The sequence below is a fragment of the Saccoglossus kowalevskii genome, chromosome 17, assembly GCF_978046115.1.
Source record: "Saccoglossus kowalevskii chromosome 17, keSacKowa6.1, whole genome shotgun sequence".
NCBI lineage: Eukaryota > Metazoa > Hemichordata > Enteropneusta > Harrimaniidae > Saccoglossus > Saccoglossus kowalevskii.
In genome coordinates this window covers 32,026,525-32,049,068 of record NC_140657.1, presented here as the reverse complement: position 1 = coordinate 32,049,068, position 22,544 = coordinate 32,026,525, and the positions used below count along the sequence as shown (strand labels likewise).

General features: G+C 38.3%; 1 protein-coding gene across 1 annotated transcript in view; it reads left to right on the top strand.

Annotated features, from left to right (window-relative positions):
- The window catches only part of LOC102810003 (endoplasmic reticulum transmembrane helix translocase-like), a 55,758-nt gene that overhangs the window by 22,347 nt on the left and 10,867 nt on the right, over positions 1–22,544 (top strand). The window contains exons 12-20 of the mRNA XM_085492381.1: positions 526–701; positions 1,495–1,605; positions 3,397–3,522; positions 4,393–4,501; positions 4,621–4,730; positions 5,003–5,095; positions 12,463–12,627; positions 20,230–20,358; positions 20,917–21,034. Coding sequence (XP_085348507.1) covers positions 526–701; positions 1,495–1,605; positions 3,397–3,522; positions 4,393–4,501; positions 4,621–4,730; positions 5,003–5,095; positions 12,463–12,627; positions 20,230–20,358; positions 20,917–21,034 — 1,137 coding nt within the window. The remainder of the gene's footprint in view (positions 1–525; positions 702–1,494; positions 1,606–3,396; positions 3,523–4,392; positions 4,502–4,620; positions 4,731–5,002; positions 5,096–12,462; positions 12,628–20,229; positions 20,359–20,916; positions 21,035–22,544) is intronic.

The following is a 22,544-nucleotide window of genomic DNA, read 5'->3' as shown; positions in this document are numbered from 1 at the left end:
TAATTAGTTTTCAGCTAAGTACAGTAATTTCAAATTATATTTAATGTGTCTCCAATACTCTCAGCACATGGGAGTTCTTTCTAAGCTTTCTTTGATTCATTAATTGTGGTCCAATTAGTACAGGTCCTAATCTCACTCTTTGGAAACAAATATACAAAATAAATGCTTCTTTTGTTTGAGTGGCGACAACAGTTTAAGGGTAATCAATTCCAAATACTATGAATGTATTGATTTTTCATCAGGTCAAAAATCTGATACATACTTGTTTCAAATTTGTGAATTTAACATTTTACTGTGCTTAGTTCTGACTGATATTAAATAACAACGTTCTCACATCAAGTGTCAGCATTTTGAATGGCCTTCGCATCTTTATATCATAGAAACGTTTTATTGCCAGGACATGTGCGAGTTGAGGGAAAAGTATATTGATAAAACATAACATTAAAAAAAGTAAAGTGTTTGATAATTAAATGGCACTACTACTAAAAACAAAAGTGATTTCAAATGGCTGCTTTTACTTTGTAGATGATGTGATGATACCGAGAAAAACCAGAAGCCCACCTCTGAAGATTGCACACAGATTTCATTTCTCCAGTGCTTTACGAAGGATGTCTGTCTTAGCATCGTACCAAGAAACTGGATCCATTGAAAACGTTTTCATGTCTACAGTAAAAGGAGCTCCAGAAACACTTAAAGAAATGGTACATGGTTTGATATCACCACATTTGTGTGTTTTATTATAAAACGTGTCTTTTAGACAAGCTGCACTGTACAGTAGAAAGTATCAAGAAAAAGTTCACTCGATATTCACCACTGAGGGCGCTGTCTTCAAATATGAAGTGCATTCTATTTGCATTGTGTCAAAGGGCAACAACAATGTTAACATATGAAGAGATTGCTATATGAGAATGATAAACAAAGTTGAAAACATGGCTCAAAAATGCGGAATCAACATGCCAGTAATCAACCATATGAAAAAAAATAACATGTTGGCCAGCTCAAACTCTTGCAAAAATATCAGGTAAACGAGACACACCTACTGTATTTGAATTGCACCTAGAGAAATCACTGGAAAACACCAAGATTAGAACATCCAAATACACACAGAATAAACCCACAGGTACACAGCCGCTAAGTAGTAAACAAAAGACCACATGTTAGTCTCACCTCTGACCCAGGTGATTACGCCCTCAAACAGGGAGCACCTGAGAAAAAAAATATTGAAAAAATTTCATTGGTCCTTGCTAGGTATTTAAATTGATTAGTGGCATGAGACCCAAAGAGTACCTGCCCTTTAGGTTTGCATTCCTGTTCATTGATTTTTGAAATAGCGCCCTCTGTGTTCAATCCCTGCCAAACTTAAATCAAATTTATGATAATTTGTATTGTTTACCAACTGACATTACACATTTATTTGTTTTCCTTTTCGAAACAAATGACCATTTGTCCATGGTGCTCTGACTTTGAGTTTCACTTATTTTATTTCTATTTAAGTTTTCTGAGGTGCCAGAGAATTATGATGATGTTCACTTTGAGATGTCGCGACAAGGAGCCCGAGTATTGGCACTGGGATATAAAAAAATAGGCACCCTTTCAAACCAACAGGTAATATCAATACATAGATTCTTTAAAATTATAATAATCTCTTTTTTATAGGCATTTTTTTATTTTACATTTTTGTGTACCAGCATATATTTGACAGAATCTGCACTAGCTCACAATGATCCCACTGAAGGTGGATATGTCACAGGGTGTTGAACAATTCACCACACGTACCCAAATGCTGCATATATTTTTTAAGTTTTTAGCGATGGTAATGAAAAATACACAAAATAGGGAAAAGAAAAATTGTGTTCTGAACAAGTCCGGAGTAAAATAGAATTGGCCCTGGAACTAGCATTTTATCATACACTTTGCAGAGACATTAGATTCCATTATGATTACTTTTTTTTAAATATCATTTGCACCACTACATCACACAGGCACAGGGAAGGCAATGGAACCTTATCATTATACATCGCTTCTGTGTGTAATAATAATTTAGAGTGACATCGTTTGCATTCAGTGACTTTTTTTGAGCTTTATTATTTACTGTAGAATACTTAATTTTCACTTGGAATTGATTTTTGCTGAAGAAATTCAGTGAAAATAAAATCCAGCGAATTAATTTTTTTTCCTATTTTTTACATTCAACTGGTCAAAAATCAGTGAAAATAAATTCCATACAAAACATCCAAAAAGTCTATTTAGCGAAAATAAAGTATTTTACAGTATTGTGTTGGCAAGATAATTCTGACACCTACTTCTTCAATTCCAGCAAAAATAAAGTATTTTACAGTATTGTGTTGGCAAGATAATTCTGACACCTACTTCTTTAATTCCAGCAAAAATAAAGTATTTTACAGTATTGTGTTGGCAAGATAATTCTGACATCTACTTCTTTAATTCCAGCAAAAATAAAGTATTTTACAGTATTGTGTTGGCAAGATAATTCTGACACCTACTTCTTCAATTCCAGCAAAAATAAAGTATTTTACAGTATTGTGTTGGCAAGATAATTCTGACACCTACTTCTTCAATTCCAGCAAAAATAAAGTATTTTACAGTATTGTGTTGGCAAGATAATTCTGACACCTACTTCTTCAATTCCAGCAAAAATAAAGTATTTTACAGTATTGTGTTGGCAAGATAATTCTGACACCTACTTCTTCAATTCCAGCAAAAATAAAGTATTTTACAGTATTGTGTTGGCAAGATAATTCTGACACCTACTTCTTCAATTCCAGCAAAAATAAAGTATTTTACAGTATTGTGTTGGCAAGATAATTCTGACACCTACTTCTTCAATTCCAGCAAAAATAAAGTATTTTACAGTATTGTGTTGGCAAGATAATTCTGACACCTACTTCTTCAATTCCAGCAAAAATAAAGTATTTTACAGTATTGTGTTGGCAAGATAATTCTGACACCTACTTCTTTAATTCCAGCAAAAATAAAGTATTTTACAGTATTGTGTTGGCAAGATAATTCTGACACCTACTTCTTCAATTCCAGCAAAAATAAAGTATTTTACAGTATTGTGTTGGCAAGATAATTCTGACACCTACTTCTTTAATTCCAGCAAAAATAAAGTATTTTACAGTATTGTGTTGGCAAGATAATTCTGACACCTACTTCTTCAATTCCAGCAAAAATAAAGTATTTTACAGTATTGTGTTGGCAAGATAATTCTGACACCTACTTCTTTAATTCCAGCAAAAATAAAGTATTTTACAGTATTGTGTTGGCAAGATAATTCTGACACCTACTTCTTCAATTCCAGCAAAAATAAAGTATTTTACAGTATTGTGTTGGCAAGATAATTCTGACACCTACTTTAATTCTTCGGTTTTACAGTTGCGGGATATTTCCAGAGAAGAGATAGAATGTGATTTGAAGTTTGTTGGTTTTGTCGTAATTTCTTGTCCATTAAAGTTTGATTCCAAAGCCGTGATAAAAGAAATACAAAGCTCTTCCCATCATGTAAGGGTGATCTTATTTTCTTAAATTTGATTTGTGTCCTATTGAAGTCCCATGCATGGGATCCCATTCATGTCCCTTTGAGATCCCATTAGAGTCTCTTTGATATCCTATCTGTGTTCCATTGATATCCCATCTGTGTCCCATTGATATCCCATCTGAGTCCCATTGAGATCCTGTCGTTGTCCCATTGAGATCCTGTCGGTGTCCCATTGAGATCCTGTCGGTGTCCCATTGAGATCCTGTCGGTGTCCCATTGATATCCTGTCTGTGTTCCATTGAGATCCTGTCTGTGTCCCATTGATATCCTATCCGTGTCCCATTGATATCCTATCCGTGTCCCATTGATATCCTATCCGTGTCCCATTGATATCCTATCCGTGTCCCATTGATATCCTATCCGTGTCCCATTGATATCCTATCCGTGTCCCATTGATATCCTATCCGTGTCCCATTGATATCCTATCCGTGTCCCATTGATATCCTATCCGTGTCCCATTGATATCCTATCTATCCGTGTCCCATTGATATCCTATCTGTGTCCCATTGATATCCTATCCGTGTCCCATTGATATCCTATCTGTGTCCCATTGATATCCTATCTGTGTCCCATTGAGGTCCCATTTATGTCTAATAGAGAACCAATTCATGTTCTATTGAGATCCAGTTGTTATCTATCGAAATTCCATGAAGGTCCTAAGGTCCTATTGAGATCCCATTTGTGCCCCATTGAGATCCCATTTGTGTCCCATTGAGATCCCATTTGTACCCCATTGAGATCCCATTCTTGTCCCATTGAGATTTAATTTTTGTTTTTTTGTGTGACTTTTTGACTGTCTATTCTGTTACTATGGAAACTAAATCATAATCTAGGTTGCTATGATAACTGGTGATAATCCACTGACTGCTTGCTATGTTGCTAAGGAACTCAAATTTTCAAAGAAACCATCAACACTGATTCTCACACCACCTGACACAAAAGGTAAGTGGCCAATACCCTGTGTTCATTGCTGAGTTTTGCTGTAGGTTTCAGACGGTTTATAAGATGTATAATGTTTTCTGCTTACTTATTGATGTATTCTGCTTTTTTATTGCTTGTAGATTCTGATTGGCATTGGCAGTCTGTTGATGACACAATTACATTACCCATGATTCCAAAAGGTGGAGCCAACGAACTCATTAAGAACTATGACCTTTGCATGACAGGAGAGGTAGGCAATGTATCTTGGCCATCTGTCTGACAAAATTTCTCAGAATTGTCTGGACTGATTTGATTTTGTCCAAAGTTGTCACAAAAATCAGACATAATGATTTACACCTTGATTTGTTTTTGTTTTTTTCCTTGATCTTTGACCAACTGTCATTTTTGTTTTAAAAAACATGTCATCAACCATTTTCAGCCATGCCTATGCACTATGATACTTTTCAAGAATTATGTCAGTAAAGCATAATCTCATTTCATTTTTCAATTCTTTTCTTTCAGGGTATGACTCAATTACTGAGTGTCAATACAAAGCTTTTCAATTCCTTACTCCCTTATATTAAAGTATTTGCAAGAGTGGCACCAAAACAAAAGGTGAGTGAAGTAAATTGTCAACTCCCCTTCACCCAATCAAATGCTGTTGAATCATATCAGTCTTTTTTCAAGGTCAAACTGCAGTTAATGATCTAACATGGATATATTCCAGACAATCATGTAATAAATAACTCCCACCTAACTAACTATGTTGTTAAAGTTATATTCAGAGATCATTCAAAAAAATTGATTGTGGTCTTGGAACGTAGCATATCAAGGATTTATAAGATAAGGAAATGCAACTTTGATAACCATGTACGGTGATATGTGATGAGGATCTCGCGAGAAGCAAAATCTTGTTCTTTACGAGCAAAAGCGATCCTATTCCATGCATATAAATTGAATTAAGTTCTAACCAATAACATCACAGAATACACTGGAGACTTGGAATGTTCAGTTATGTCAACAGGAATGGGCGAGATTTGCTACGTTCACACGACAGCATTTTATCGGAGCCCTACGGCTCGAGCCAGCAAAAATGAACGTGTGAACGCGTTCGGCTTGAGCCGGCTCGAGCCAAGTTCGGCTCCACTAAACCCTCGGGGTTGAACTCCGATAGGGTTGAGTCCCGACATGGCTCCGATCGTGTAAACGCATCAGGGCCCAACTATCGGAGCCGAAATCACGCCCTCAATCGTCTTCTCCAAGAAACCTATCATTTCAATTATGGTGGAGACAACATATTTCGTAATTTCACGCAATTTCCGGCTTGAAGAAGAGTTACGCGCCCTAATATACACTTGGCAGAGCAAAGAATTACTGCCAGATTGATTGATAGCTCGACGGAAAACGGGAAAATGGCGTACGACATTATGCAACAAAAACTTGAAAGAATGACTGAACGGAAACTTTTTAAAGACACCAAAGAAAAAATCGTAGAAGCGATCTAGTAGGTTTAGATTCTTCCGCAGTCCCTCTATGACAATAAATAATAGGTTGTAACACATTTTAGCTGGCGTGTTTCCTGTTTATTCGAGGTACTAGTACATGTACCTACGGTAAATAATAAAATTAGTGCATTGTCTTTTCTACCTCCATGCTCAGACTCGCGACTTTTTTTTTCCTAGCCCATCAGCATCGTGCCATGTAAAGAAACAAGACAAACACGACACCAAAATCGATTTCAGTACAGTTTTTTCATACTCATTATTCGAGGGCACTGTTTGGCTCTGATCGAACTGAATCGAACTCTGGCAGATCTCGGCTCTCGTTCGGCTCCCGACCGTATGAACGCATTGTAGATAATCTCCTGTTAATCAGTGGGAGGAGCAGTAGTTCGGCTCTGATAGAATGCTGCCGTGTGAACATACTAGCAATTATTACTGCTTTAAGAAGCGCAAGTTTACACGCTTAGTAAATAAACAAGGACACTACCAAAATTGATCTGAGATGCATATGACTCAGTTCTTTCACTTATTCACTAATTTGTATTGGGGGTTTCTCTTGATATTTTGGAACACAATTCATTGGCAAACGAAATTCAACTGTTGAGAACATGAAATGGTTGTTGGGGAGTAAATGTAGTGTGTAGCAGTTAACTCCCCGGGGTAGGATTCGGGAAGACTATATACCGGAACAGAACCAGACAGATCAGTTGTATACAAAAAACACAGTGGTGGTTTATTGCCAGATAGACTGATATAGTAAGTAGTAACAACAGATGAACACTCATGAAATACACAAATTCTGAGTATATATACTCTCTGAACGAACGTGATAGAAAACACAACTCTATAAAGTAGTAATCGTAACGCAAATATAAATTGGCGAGAATGTGTACGATAGGTCAATAACATCTCGCCTGTGATAGGCTAAAATTAAAACAATCTGATTGGCTGAGAGATTTATCTCAGAATCCGAGACGTAACGTTACATGACTGCTTCTCTAAATTCTCAGGTAATCTAACATCTGATTGATTATTACTTTCAGGCGATGTTAATTCCTTGGAAACAACTTCTAACGGATACAATTTATGTATCGGCCGATTGGTAGGTCCGTTAGCTGTATTTAACTCAGCGGATCTCACAAGTTGGTCGTTGCCGTAAACTAATTTAGTTACGGTGCCAAGATGCCATTTCTGGCGTTTATCCACATCACTGTGGATTATCACAACATCTCCAACTTTTATTGTATTCCCTTTACTTCCTGTAGTTGGGTGTCTCTCTCGAAGGGCAGTCAAATATTCGGTCGACCATCTTCGCCAAAATTGAGCATGTAATCTTGACAAGTGGACATAACGATTATTCATTTCACGGTGGTCTGAGAACTGATAAGTAGGATCGCGTATTTCGTCGTCAGTGACTTCGATATATGGTAATGAGGTCAATGTCCGCCCGTGAAGTAGGTGATTCGGAGTCAATGCTATGTTGTCATTAATACTTGATGACACGTACGTAAGGGGTCGATCATTGAGAACGGCTTCAATTTCTGTTACTAAGGTTGAGAGTTCGTCGAATGTTATTAACGCTCGACCCAGTGTCTTCTTAATAGCATTTTTTGTTAGCCCAATTAATCTCTCCCAAAAACCTCCATACCACGGGGCACGTTTCGGTATAAAAGTCCATTGCACTCGGTGTGCAGCGAGAAAGTCTCGGACTTCCGGTGTATCAAATAGTGTGCGAATTTCATCAGCCGCGGAAATGTAGGTCGATGCATTATCAGACAACATGCGACTTGGAAGTGAACGTCTGGCAGCAAATCTTCTGAATGCGTGCATGAACGTTTTTGTTGACAAATCAGGCACAAGTTCGAGGTGAATCGCACGTGTCACCCCGCAAGTAAATAAACAAACGTACGCTTTATCGCGTGTTCCATCAGCTGATTTCGTAAATAGATTTCCCGTGAAATCTACACCAGTTATAGTGAAAGCAGGGACAATGTTCACTCGGTAACTCGGCAACGATGCCTGAACTGGGTTTGCGTACGGTTTCCCTGTAACTTTATTGCATTTCACACACTTATGAATGACGTTACGCACAATAATCCGTATTTTAGGTATCCAATATTTCTGTCGTATATGCGTCACTGTAGATTGAACTCCTTCATGACACATCAGATTGTGTGCTTTCCAAATGATCAAGTCCGTTAGTTTGTGATGCGAGGGTATTAATGCTGGAAATTTCGTCACAAAATCTAATGCAGCATTATGGATTCTACTCCTACAGCGGAGTATATCATCTTCGTCCACGAACAAATTCAGTTGTTGAACGATGGGAGCACATCGAGTTAAATTAAATTTAACGGATTGGATTGTATCGCCGTAGTATTGACGTTGAATATGTTTGACCCACATATTTTCAGCGCGGTTCAGTTCATCAGCGGTTATCATTCCAGTGTTTATATCGTTAGATTTAATCCGGTTGATAAAACGTAGCACATAGCTGGTCACACGTAATAATTTGTCCAAATCGTTATATCTGGAAATATCCATAATACGATGAATTCCCCGATCAGTAGGATTAGTAACAGCACACGATTGATTATCAATAGTATTTTCCCGTGCTGGAGTAGTGATAATTCCAACATCGTGGGCAGGTAGTTCATTGACCCCATCTCTCGTGCGTGGGTTAATTAGATCAGTTTCATTTGGCTCAATCGCAGAATGCAATACATTTGCATCAAAGGCAGGACAACTCGGCCAATCCCTTGTTGTTGGTAGCCATTTTGGGCCTTTCCACCACAAATCAGAATTTTCCAGGTTTTCGTAGGTAATCCCTCTGGTTAGTAAGTCAGCGGGATTTTCTTCGGTGGGACAATATTTCCTAGTAGACTGAAATTCACAAATTTCATCCACACAATTTTTCGCGAAGATCGGCAGTTTCTTGTCACTATTTAACCAGTGAAGCGTGATTTGGCTGTCTGACCACAAATAGAAATTAGTAATGTTATATGTGTCAGATAGCGCATCTTTGACATATTTACTGAGACGTGTAGCAATTAATGTTGCCATAAGTTCCAATCTTGGTAGCGTAGTTTCGGTCATTGGCGCGATTCTGGTTTTCGCCATCACAAAGGAAGTTTGTTGTGCACATCTTAGGTAGATCACCGCACCATATGCTTTGGGACTGGCGTCGGCGAAAGCGTGTAATTCGAACTCGACATCTGGTGTTAGTCGGCGAATCATGTTACGTGTACGGTTCACAGTAACACTATAGTTCGTCGGCTGTGGTGGGTGATCCTCTTTCCATGGTAGTCATGCGACGTATTTTCCTTGGTCGACCCTCAGATGCGTGTCTTTATACGATTCGTAGCTCATACGTTTGTCAGTTTCCGGACTTTCTTTAATTCCAATTAGTTCCAAGTCCCACACATTTTGGACTTTTGCGTCGTCGCCTCGGCGAGTATATTGAATATCCACGTTATCAACAATTTCGCGGCCATTTTCCGTTACAATAGTATTCTTGGTAACATAATTGTCCGGAGTAGAAATCACGTGAAGCATACGTACATTAGAATCCACTGTATTAGTAGTTCCAGAGGGCCCGGAGAGCAAATATCCAAATTTGGAGGATACGGCGGTTGGACCGACCATACCAGAAATTACTTGAGATCCAACGTAATTCCAATATTGATCAGCCCCTATTAATATATCAATAGGAAGTTTCTCATCATCAGAAACTGGATGAGCGAAATGTAATCCCTTCAAATGGCTCATGTTATGAATTTCCTGGGAAATGTGATTAGTCAAGTCCGAAGATATTTCAGGTATAATCATTGCGTCGATCGTCGAGGTATTTCCATTCAATTCATGTGCGGTTAACTCAGTGAATGCCATGGCGCGTACATTGGACGTTTTGTCACCAAATGTTGATAGTTTGATGTGCTCGTGGCGTGTCGTTTTCGCGGACAACTCTCGGGCAAATTTCTCTGTTGTGAATGTCATATTTGCCCCTTCATCGAAAAGAACAACAGCGCGTATAGGATTTCCGTTCCCGGCTGATATCGGCACAAGCGCGGTTTTCAACAGCACGGGTCCGATGGCGGTTTTCTTATTTAGCAAAGGGTTGGCTTTGATCAGGGTCACGGTGATTTCAGAAGTAGTAGTTGACGATGTAGATGACCGTTCAGGCTTGTTCGCGTCGTAGTGTAGAGCGGTATGATGGCGTTTCTTACAGACGCGACACGAGTATTTCAATTTGCACTCAGAAACTCTGTGCTTACCGAAACAATTGAAGCAAAGTCGATCTTTCTTAACAATGTCCAGTCTCTTGCGTGCAGCAATTATCGTATAGTTCGATGCGAAGTGCGTACTCTTGCAAAAGGGACAAGTTTGCGGTCTCTTTTTCGTTGACTGTGCTGTTGTGTGAAACGCAGCGGTTAATTCCGGCTGCAATGTATCATTCATGGTGAATAAACCGTCTATTGGCTTACCGGCTTGCAGTGTGTCTATTTCACGTAGAATTGCTTTGCGTAGGTCAGGTAAGGTCCGGGCTGAACTACCATGATCTCTGGCAATCTGTTTGCGTATGCTTGGAGGTAGTTTCTCTCTTATCATAGGAACTAAAAGTTCGCCATAGGTAAGCTCATCCTTCCCTAAAGATTGTAGTCCTCGGACGTGACTCTCGAGTGAGTCATAGAAGTGTCTCAAACTGTTCGCGTCATCCACGGGTTTACTTAGATTCCATAACGCAGTCATATGGGCGTCATTACTTTGATGCTTTTGTCCGTATCTTTCCTCTAGTAGCTCGATTGCGTGTGAGTAGTTAGCATCCGTCAGCGTCAAACCGCCGACAGTTCTTACAGCTTCATCTTTCAACATACTTCGTAAATAAACAAACTTTTGAATGTTATCTAAGGTAGTGTCAGAGTGAATGGATGACTTGAAGATATCAAAGAAACTTGCCCATTCTAAAACATTACCGGAAAAGGTTTGTAATTCGATCTTTGGTAGCGCGACTGTTTTCCGCGTTGGATGTGGTTGAGTGTTACTGTTGTTTGTTGTCTCAGGCGTCGTCTTCAGTCTGTTCTTTCTCACAAACATGGCGATATTGTGATTGCGTTCATATATATCAGCTTGATAGTCACCGGACGTTTCGTTTTCCGCATCAAAGTCTTCGTCTGAGGTGAGGTCCAAAATGTTAACTTCTAGGTCGGCAAGTAGATGGAACTTACTGGTAAGTTGATCATTAAGCCCTTCCAGCGTGTCGAGCGTGGCCTGTTTATCGGCGCTGTCTTCTTCGTACTTGGCCATGAGAGCATCGGCTTTGTTGAATAGTCTGGTCATCTGTGAGCGTTGACCTCGACGCGATCTTTTTAGTTTCTGTGACGCTGCAGCGTGTTGATCAACATTGACGTTTTCTCCTTGCCCGGCGGATTGTTTTGTCTCCGGCATCTTGCTAGTTGATCCTGGTCTCGGCACCAAAATGTTGGGGAGTAAATGTAGTGTGTAGCAGTTAACTCCCCGGGGTAGGATTCGGGAAGACTATACCGGAACAGAACCAGACAGATCAGTTGTATACAAAAAACACAGTGGTGGTTTATTGCCAGATAGACTGATATAGTAAGTAGTAACAACAGATGAACACTGGTGAAATACACAAATTCTGAGTATATATACTCTCTGAACGAACGTGATAGAAAACACAACTCTATAAAGTAGTAATCGTAACGCAAATATATATTGGCGGGAATGTGTACGATAGGTCAATAACATCTCGCCTGTGATAGGCTAAAATTAAAACAATCTGATTGGCTGAGAGATTTATCTCAGAATCCGAGACGTAACGTTACATGACTGCTTCTCTAAAATGGTCGCCAACATTCAAACATTTATTACCCATTTCCTGTTCCCCTTTACATAATCACAGGACCCCAATAAAAATTGATAAATGACCTCGGATAACTTATTTATGTTTACACCATAATTTTTTTTCACATTAGATAAATACAAGTTCATGTAAACCATTTTTTAGCTCTGCTGCCATCCTCCGTTGTCGTCCATGTCAACTTTTTACTTTTTCGACTTGTTATTGCTTTGATACTTGGTGTATATGTACCTTGGGCAGACCTCTCACAGATGTGTTCATTTCGTTATCTACAAATCTCTAATTTTGATGAATATTTTCATCGTTTTTGGTGAAAAGTGATATTTTCGACTTCTTGTTAAAAACTGCACGTCCAATTGCTTTGATATTATACATATAGGTACCTCAGGTAGACCTCTCTCGGATTTGTTCATTTCAAGATGATATCTTCAGTACTTTAATTGAAATGTGCATTGCTAACAGCGAGGCTATCTCAGCCGACAGGCTGCTTGTTTGTGATTTTATGTACATCAAACTCAGACCAATCCACAGTTGACAATTTGTTCATTGTTCATTTCATTGGTTCTTCAAAATATCTGATACATTGGATCCTTTTCCTACAGGAACTTGTTATCACATCATTGAAAAGTCTCGGATACACAACACTGATGTGCGGAGACGGTACAAATGATGTGGGGGCATTGAAACACGCACACTGTGGTGTTGCATTATTGTCTAATTCTCCAGTAAGGCTACCTGAAAAAAAACACAGGAAAGCAAAAGATGATGTGAGTATTGGTGTATAAAGGAAGGTATCTGAAAGTATGTAAAATAAGTGCATTTGTGTTGGTAAATACATATTTGGTTCAAACTCACTAATATTAAACAATAAAACTTAATGATAAGTTGCAATAACAGTGGGTAGGGTTGGGGTTTGTTTCTATTCATGTGAATACAAGTGTGGGGTTTACTGCTATCCATGTGAATGAAAGTGTGGGGTTTACTGCTATCCATGTGAATAAAAATGTGGGGTTTACTGCTATCAATATGAATAAAAGTGTGGGCTTTACTGCTATCTATGTGAATAAAAATTTGGGGTTTACTGCTATCCATGTGAATAAAAGTGTGGCGTTTACTGCTATCCATGTGAATAAAAGTGTGGGGTTTACTGCTATCCATATGAATAAAAGTGGGGGGTTTACTGCTATCCATGTGAATAAAAATGTGGGGTTTACTGCTATCAATATGAATAAAAGTGTGGGCTTTACTGCTATCTATGTGATTGAAAATGTGGGGTTTGCTGCTATCCATGTGAATAAAAGTGTGGCGTTTACTGCTATCCATGTGAATAAAAATGTGGGGTTTACTGCTATCCATATGAATAAAAGTGGGGGGTTTACTGCTATCCATGTGAATAAAAATGTGGGGTTTACTGCTATCAATATGAATAAAAGTGTGGGCTTTACTGCTATCTATGTGAATAAAAATGTGGGGTTTGCTGCTATCCATGTGAATAAAAATGTGGGGTTTACTGCTATCCATATGAATAAAAGTTTGGGGTTTGCTGCTATCCATGTGAATAAAAGTGTGGGGTTTGCTGCTATCTATGTGAATAAAAGTGTGGGGTTTGCTGCTATCAATGTGAATAAAAGTTTGGGGTTTGCTGCTATCAATGTGAATAAAAGTTTGGGGTTTGCTGCTATCCATATGAATAAAAGTGGGGGGTTTGCTGCTATCAATGTGAATAAAAGTGTGGGGTTTGCTGCTATCAATGTGAATAAAAGTGTGGGATTTGCTGCTATCAATGTGAATAAAAGTTTGGAGTTTACTGCTATCAATGTGAATAAAAGTTTGGGGTTTACTGCTATCAATGTGAATAAAAGTTTGGAGTTTACTGCTATCAATGTGAATAAAAGTGTGGGGTTTGCTGCTATCCATGTGAATAAACGTTTGGGGTTTACTGCTATCCATGTGAATAAAAGTGTGGGTTTTGCTGCTATCAATGTGAATAAAAGTGTGGGGTTTGCTGCTATCAATGTGAATAAAAGTGTGGGGTTTGCTGCTATCAATGTGAATAAAAGTTTGGGGTTTACTGCTATCAATGTGAATAAAAGTGTGGGATTTGCTGCTATCAATGTGAATAAAAGTTTGGGGTTTACTGCTATCAATGTGAATAAAAGTGTGGGATTTGCTGCTATCAATGTGAATAAAAGTTTGGGGTTTGCTGCTATCTATGTGAATAAAAGTGTGGGGTTTGCTGCTATCCATGTGAATAAAAGTCTGGGGTTTGCTGCTATCAATGTGAATAAAAGTTTGGAGTTTACTGCTATCAATGTGAATACAAGTTTGGGGTTTACTGCTATCAATGTGAATAAAAGTGTGGGGTTTACTGCTATCCATGTGAATAAAAGTGTGGGGTTTACTGCTATCCATGTGAATGAAAGTGTGGGGTTTACTGCTATCAATATGAATAAAAGTGTGGGCTTTACTGCTATCAATGTGAATAAAAGTTTGGGGTTTGCTGCTATCCATGTGAATAAAAGTGTGGGTTTTACTGCTATCAATGTGAATAAAAGTGTGGGGTTTGCTGCTATCAATGTGAATAAAAGTGTGGGGTTTGCTGCTATCAATGTGAATAAAAGTTTGGGGTTTACTGCTATCAATGTGAATAAAAGTGTGGGATTTGCTGCTATCAATGTGAATAAAAGTTTGGGGTTTGCTGCTATCTATGTGAATAAAAGTGTGGGGTTTACTGCTATCTATGTGAATAAAAGTGTGGGGTTTACTGCTATCTATGTGAATAAAAGTCTGGGGTTTGCTGCCATCCATGTGAATAAAAGTCTGGGGTTTGCTGCTATCCATGTGAATGAAAGTTTGGGGTTTGCTGCTATCCATGTGAATAAAAGTGTGGGGTTTGCTGCTATCAATGTGAATAAAAGTTTGGGGTTTGCTGCTATCTATGTGAATAAAAGTCTGGGGTTTTCTGCTATCTATGTGAATAAAAGTGTGGGGTTTACTGCTATCAATGTGAATAAAAGTGTGGGGTTTACTGCTATCAATGTGAATAAAAGTCTGGGGTTTGCTGCTATCCATGTGAATGAAAGTTTGGGGTTTGCTGCTATCCATGTGAATAAAAGTGTGGGGTTTGCTGCTATCAATGTGAATAAAAGTTTGGGGTTTGCTGCTATCTATGTGAATAAAAGTCTGGGGTTTTCTGCTATCTATGTGAATAAAAGTGTGGGGTTTACTGCTATCAATGTGAATAAAAGTGTGGGGTTTACTGCTATCAATGTGAATAAAAGTCTGGGGTTTGCTGCTATCCATGTGAATAAAAGTGTGGGGTTTGCTGCTATCCATGTGAATAAAAGTGTGGGGTTTGCTGCCATCCATGTGAATAAAAGTCTGGGGTTTGCTGCTATCCATGTGAATAAAAGTGTGGGGTTTGCTGCTATCAATGTGAATAAAAGTTTGGGGTTTGCTGCTATCTATGTGAATAAAAGTGTGGGGTTTGCTGCTATCTATGTGAATAAAAGTCTGGGGTTTGCTGCTATCCATGTGAATAAAAGTTTGGGGTTTGCTGCTATCTATGTGAATAAAAGTGTGGGGTTTGCTGCTATCCATGTGAATAAAAGTGGGGTTTGCTGCTACCCATGTGAATAAAAGTTTGGGGTTTGCTTCTATCCATGTGAATAAAAGTGTGGGGTTTGCTGCTATCCATGTGAATAAAAGTGTGGGATTTGCTGCTATCAATGTGAATAAAAGTGTGGGATTTGCTGCTATCAATGTGAATAAAAGTTTGGGGTTTGCTGCTATCAATGTGAATAAAAGTGTGGGGTTTGCTGCTATCCATGTGAATAAAAGTGTGGGATTTGCTGCTATCAATGTGAATAAAAGTGTGGGGTTTGCTGCTATCCATGTGAATAAAAGTGTGGGATTTGCTGCTATCAATGTGAATAAAAGTGTGGGGTTTGCTGCTATCCATGTGAATAAAAGTCTGGGGTTTGCTGCTATCCATGTGAATAAAAGTTTGGGGTTTGCTGCTATCCATGTGAATAAAAGTGTGGGTTTTACTGCTATCAATGTGAATAAAAGTGTGGGGTTTGCTGCTATCAATGTGAATAAAAGTGTGGGGTTTGCTGCTATCAATGTGAATAAAAGTTTGGGGTTTACTGCTATCAATGTGAATAAAAGTGTGGGATTTGCTGCTATCAATGTGAATAAATGTTTGGGGTTTGCTGCTATCTATGTGAATAAAAGTGTGGGGTTTACTGTTATCTATGTGAATAAAAGTGTGGGGTTTACTACTATCTATGTGAATAAAAGTCTGGGGTTTGCTGCCATCCATGTGAATAAAAGTGTGGGGTTTGCTGCTATCCATGTGAATAAAAGTGTGGGGTTTGCTGCTATCCATGTGAATAAAAGTGTGGGGTTTGCTGCTATCCATGTGAATAAAAGTGTGGGATTTGCTGCTATCAATGTGAATAAAAGTGTGGGATTTGCTGCTACCAATGTGAATAAAAGTTTGGGGTTTGCTGCTATCAATGTGAATAAAAGTGTGGGGTTTGCTGCTATCCATGTGAATAAAAGTGTGGGATTTGCTGCTATCAATGTGAATAAAAGTGTGGGGTTTGCTGCTATCCATGTGAATAAAAGTGTGGGATTTGCTGCTATCAATGTGAATAAAAGTGTGGGGTTTGCTGCTATCTATGTGAATAAAAGTGGGGTTTGCTGCTATCCATGTGAATAAAAGTTTGGGGTTTGCTGCTATCTATGTGAATAAAAGTGTGGGGTTTGCTGCTATCAATGTGAATAAAAGTGTGGGATTTGCTGCTATCAATGTGAATAAAACTCTGGGGTTTGCTGCTATCCATGTGAATAAAAGTGTGGGATTTGCTGCTATCAATGTGAATAAAAGTGTGGGGTTTGCTGCTATCCATGTGAATAAAAGTGTGGGGTTTGCTGCTATCCATGTGAATAAAAGTGTGGGGTTTGCTGCTATCAATGTGAAAAGTGTGTGGTTTGCTGCTATCAATGTGAATAAAAGTATGGGGTTTGCTGCTATCAATGTGAATAAAAGTCTGGGGTTTGCTGCTATCCATGTGAATAAAAGTGTGGGATTTGCTGCTATCAATGTGAATAAAAGTCTGGGGTTTGCTGCTATCCATGTGAATAAAAGTGTGGGATTTGCTGCTATCAATGTGAATAAAAGTGTGGGGTTTGCTGCTATCAATGTGAATAAAAGTGTGGGGTTTGCTGCTATCAATGTGAATAAAAGTCTGGGGTTTGCTGCTATCCATGTGAATAAAAGTGTGGGGTTTGCTGCTATCAATGTGAATAAAAGTGTGGGGTTTGCTGCTATCAATGTGAATAAAAGTCTGGGGTTTGCTGCTATCTATGTGAATAAAAGTTTGGGGTTTGCTGCTATCCATGTGAATAAAAGTGTGGGGTTTGCTGCTATCAATGTGAATAAAAGTGGGGTTTGCTGCTATCTATGTGAATAAAAGTGTGGGGCTTACTGCTATCTATGTGAATAAAAGTGTGGGGTTTACTGCTATCAATGTGAATAAAAGTCTGGGGTTTGCTGCTATCCATGTGAATAAAAGTCTGGGGTTTGCTGCTATCAATGTGAATAAAAGTTTGGAGTTTACTGCTATCAATGTGAATAAAAATGTGGGGTTTACTGCTATCAATATGAATAAAGTCTGGGGTTTGCTGCTATCAATGTGAATAAAAGTGTGGGGTTTACTGCTATCCATGTGAATAAAAGTGTGGGTTTTACTGCTATCAATGTGAATAAAAGTGTGGGGTTTGCTGCTATCAATGTGAATAAAAGTGTGGGGTTTGCTGCTATCAATGTGAATAAAAGTTTGGGGTTTACTGCTATCAATGTGAATAAAAGTGTGGGATTTGCTGCTATCAATGTGAATAAAAGTTTGGGGTTTGCTGCTATCTATGTGAATAAAAGTGTGGGGTTTACTGCTATCCATGTGAATAAAAGTCTGGGGTTTGCTGCTATCCATGTGAATGAAAGTTTGGGGTTTGCTGCTATCCATGTGAATAAAAGTGTGGGGTTTGCTGCTATCAATGTGAATAAAAGTGTGGGGTTTGTTGCTATCAATGTGAATAAAAGTCTGGGGTTTGCTGCTATCAATGTGAATAAAAGTTTGGGGTTTGCTGCTATCAATGTGAATAAAAGTTTGGGGTTTGCTGCTATCTATGTGAATAAAAGTGTGGGTTTTGCTGCTATCAATGTGAATAAAAGTGTGGGGTTTACTGCTATCTATGTGAATAAAAGTGTGGGGTTTGCTGCTATCTATGTGAATAAAAGTCTGGGGTTTGCTGCTATCCATGTGAATAAAAGTTTGGGGTTTGCTGCTATCTATGTGAATAAAAGTGTGGGGTTTGCTGCTATCCATGTGAATAAAAGTGTGGGGTTTGCTGCTATCCATGTGAATAAAAGTTTGGGGTTTGCTGCTGTCCATGTGAATAAAAGTGTGGGGTTTGCTGCTATCCATGTGAATAAAAGTGTGGGATTTGCTGCTATCAATGTGAATAAAAGTGTGGGATTTGCTGCTATCAATGTGAATAAAAGTTTGGGGTTTGCTGCTATCAATGTCAATAAAAGTGTGGGGTTTGCTGCTATCCATGTGAATAAAAGTGTGGGATTTGCTGCTATCAATGTGAATAAAACTCTGGGGTTTGCTGCTATCAATGTGAATAAAAGTCTGGGGTTTGCTGCTATCCATGTGAATAAAAGTGTGGGATTTGCTGCTATCTATGTGAATAAAACTCTGGGGTTTGCTGCTATCAATGTGAATAAAAGTCTGGGGTTTGCTGCTATCCATGTGAATAAAAGTGTGGGATTTGCTGCTATCAATGTGAATAAAACTCTGGGGTTTGCTGCTATCAATGTGAATAAAAGTCTGGGGTTTGCTGCTATCCATGTGAATAAAAGTGTGGGGTTTGCTGCTATCAATGTGAATAAAAGTCTGGGGTTTGCTGCTATCCATGTGAATAAAAGTGTGGGATTTGCTGCTATCTATGTGAATAAAACTCTGGGGTTTGCTGCTATCAATGTGAATAAAAGTCTGGGGTTTGCTGCTATCCATGTGAATAAAAGTGTGGGATTTGCTGCTATCAATGTGAATAAAAGTGTGGGGTTTACTGCTATCTATGTGAATAAAAGTGTGGGGTTTACTGCTATCTATGTGAATAAAAGTCTGGGGTTTGCTGCCATCCATGTGAATAAAAGTCTGGGGTTTGCTGCTATCCATGTGAATAAAAGTTTGGGGTTTGCTGTTATCAATGTGAATAAAAGTCTGGGGTTTGCTGCTATCCATGTGAATAAAACTCTGGGATTTGCTGCTATCAATGTGAATAAAAGTTTGGGGTTTGCTGCTATCAATGTGAATAAAAGTCTGGGATTTGCTGCTATCAATGTGAATAAAACTCTGGGGTTTGCTGCTATCTATGTGAATAAAAGTGTGGGGTTTGCTGCTATCAATGTGAATAAAAGTCTGGGGTTTGCTGCTATCCATGTGAATAAAACTCTGGGATTTGCTGCTATCAATGTGAATAAAAGTGTGGGGTTTGCTGCTATCTATGTGAATAAAAGTGTGGGGTTTGCTGCTATCAATGTGAATAAAAGTGTGGGATTTGCTGCTATCAATGTGAATAAAAGTCTGGGGTTTGCTGCTATCCATGTGAATAAAACTCTGGGATTTGCTGCTATCAATGTGAATAAAAGTGTGGGATTTGCTGCTATCAATGTGAATAAAAGTGTGGGGTTTGCTGCTATCAATGTGAATAAAAGTCTGGGGTTTGCTGCTATCCATGTGAATAAAACTCTGGGATTTGCTGCTATCAATGTGAATAAAAGTGTGGGGTTTGCTGCTATCTATGTGAATAAAAGTGTGGGGTTTGCTGCTATCAATGTGAATAAAAGTGTGGGATTTGCTGCTATCAATGTGAATAAAAGTGTGGGGTTTGCTGCTATCAATGTGAATAAAAGTGTGGGGTTTGCTGCTATCAATGTGAATAAAAGTGTGGGGTTTACTGCTATCAATGTGAATGAAAGTTCGGGGTTTACTGCTATCAATGTGAATAAAAGTTCGGGGTTTGCTGCTATCAATGTGAATAAAAGTTTGGGGTTTGCTGCTATCTATGTGAATAAAAGTGTGGGGTTTGCTGCTATCAATGTGAATAAAAGTGTGGGATTTGCTGCTATCAATGTGAATAAAAGTGTGGGGTTTGCTGCTATCAATGTGAATAAAAGTTTGGGGTTTGCTGCTATCCATGTGAATAAAAGTGGGGTTTGCTACTATCCATGTGAATAAAAGTGTGGGGTTTGCTATCTAAGTAAATGCAAGTGTTGTTTACATTCCTACTAGGGTTCATCGGTGGATGGCGAGGTGAAGAATGATGAAAGACGGATACCTTCTGGTGCTATCGGCAAAGGTGCTAGCAGAGCCGCTAAAAATAGAGCGATAGCCAGGGGTGAAAATCTAACAGCCACTAAGGTAAATAACAAAGTAATATCTATATAAAGAAAGTTTGGGCCTAACCTTAACCATAACATGCCAGCCCCTGTCCAGAGGGAGGGGCAGAATTAGGATTAAAGTTACCATCCATATATACATCGACTTTGAGGGATGGCAGTAAAAAAAAAAATTGTCTCACAAATCACTAATCATAAACTCAGCCCTGTTTGTTCATGGAAATGAACACTGCCATACACTCATTAACACCAAAACCAAAACTCAACCATGCCTTGAAATAATGATACAAGGTACTTAAGGTTTTAGGTATAATTAATGCCCTGATAGACATTAATGCCAAAACTTGAAAATTGGGACTATTTTACATATAGAACAATAGAATCAAGTACCCAACATTTTACAAAATTAAACCAAAATATTTGTGTAGTTTTTAAAATCCAATGATGAATAACATCATCATAAATTCAACTTCACTGGTATTGAGAATGTTGACAACGCTGACAACGCTGGCGACTTACTCTAATTGTATCGGTCAGCTATTTCAAAACTAGTTGTTAACTTTCAACTTTCAATTTTCAGAAACGCTTAAATGATATGTTGAAAGATATTGAAGAACAAGAACAAGCACAAGTGGTTAAACTGGGAGATGCTAGTATTGCCTCACCTTTTACATCTAAATCATCATCTATACAGTGTGGTAAGTAGATGAGAGATGCTAGTATTGGCTCACCTTTTACATCTATATCATCATCTATACAGTGTGGTAAGTAGATGAGAGATGCTAGTATTGGCTCACCTTTTACATCTAAATCATCATCTATACAGTGTGGTAAGTAGATGAGAGATGCTAGTATTGGCTCACCTTTTACATCTATATCATCATCTATACAGTGTGGTAAATAGATGAGAGATGCTAGTATTGGCTCACCTTTTACATCTAAATCATCATCTATACAGTGTGGTAAGTAGATGAGAGATGCTAGAATTGCCTCACCTTTTACATCTAAATCATCATCTATACAGTGTGGTAAGTAGATGAGAGATGCTAGTATTGGCTCACCTTTTACATCTATATCATCATCTATACAGTGTGGTAAGTAGATGAAAGATGCTAGTATTGGCTCACCTTTTACATCTATATCATCATCTATACAGTGTGGTAAGTAGATGAGAGATGCTAGTATTGGCTCACCTTTTACATCTATATCATCATCTATACAGTGTGGTAAGTAGATGAGAGATGCTAGTATTGGCTCACCTTTTACATCTATATCATCATCTATACAGTGTGGTAAGTAGATGAGAGATGCTAGTATTGGCTCACCTTTTACATCTATATCATCATCTATACAGTGTGGTAAGTAGATGAAAGATGCTAGTATTGGCTCACCTTTTACATCTATATCATCATCTATACAGTGTGGTAAGTAGATGAGAGATGCTAGTATTGGCTCACCTTTTACATCTATATCATCATCTATACAGTGTGGTAAGTAGATGAGAGATGCTAGTATTGGGTCACCTTTTACATCTATATCATCATCTATACAGTGTGGTAAATAGATGAGAGATGCTAGTATTGGCTCACCTTTTACATCTATATCATCATCTATACAGTGTGGTAAGTAGATGAGAGATGCTAGTATTGCCTCACCTTTTACATCTAAATCATCATCTATACAGTGTGGTAAGTAGATGAGAGATGCTAGTATTGGCTCACCTTTTACATCTATATCATCATCTATACAGTGTGGTAAGTAGATGAAAGATGCTAGTATTGGCTCACCTTTTACATCTATATCATCATCTATACAGTGTGGTAAGTAGATGAGAGATGCTAGTATTGGCTCACCTTTTACATCTATATCATCATCTATACAGTGTGGTAAGTAGATGAGAGATGCTAGTATTGGCTCACCTTTTACATCTATATCATCATCTATACAGTGTGGTAAGTAGATGAGAGATGCTAGTATTAGCTCACCTTTTACATCTATATCATCATCTATACAGTGTGGTAAGTAGATGAGAGATGCTAGTATTAGCTCACCTTTTACATCTATATCATCATCTATACAGTGTGGTAAGTAGATGAGAGATGCTAGTATTGCCTCACCTTTTACATCTATATCATCATCTATACAGTGTGGTAAGTAGATGAGAGATGCTAGTATTGGCTCACCTTTTACATCTATATCATCATCTAT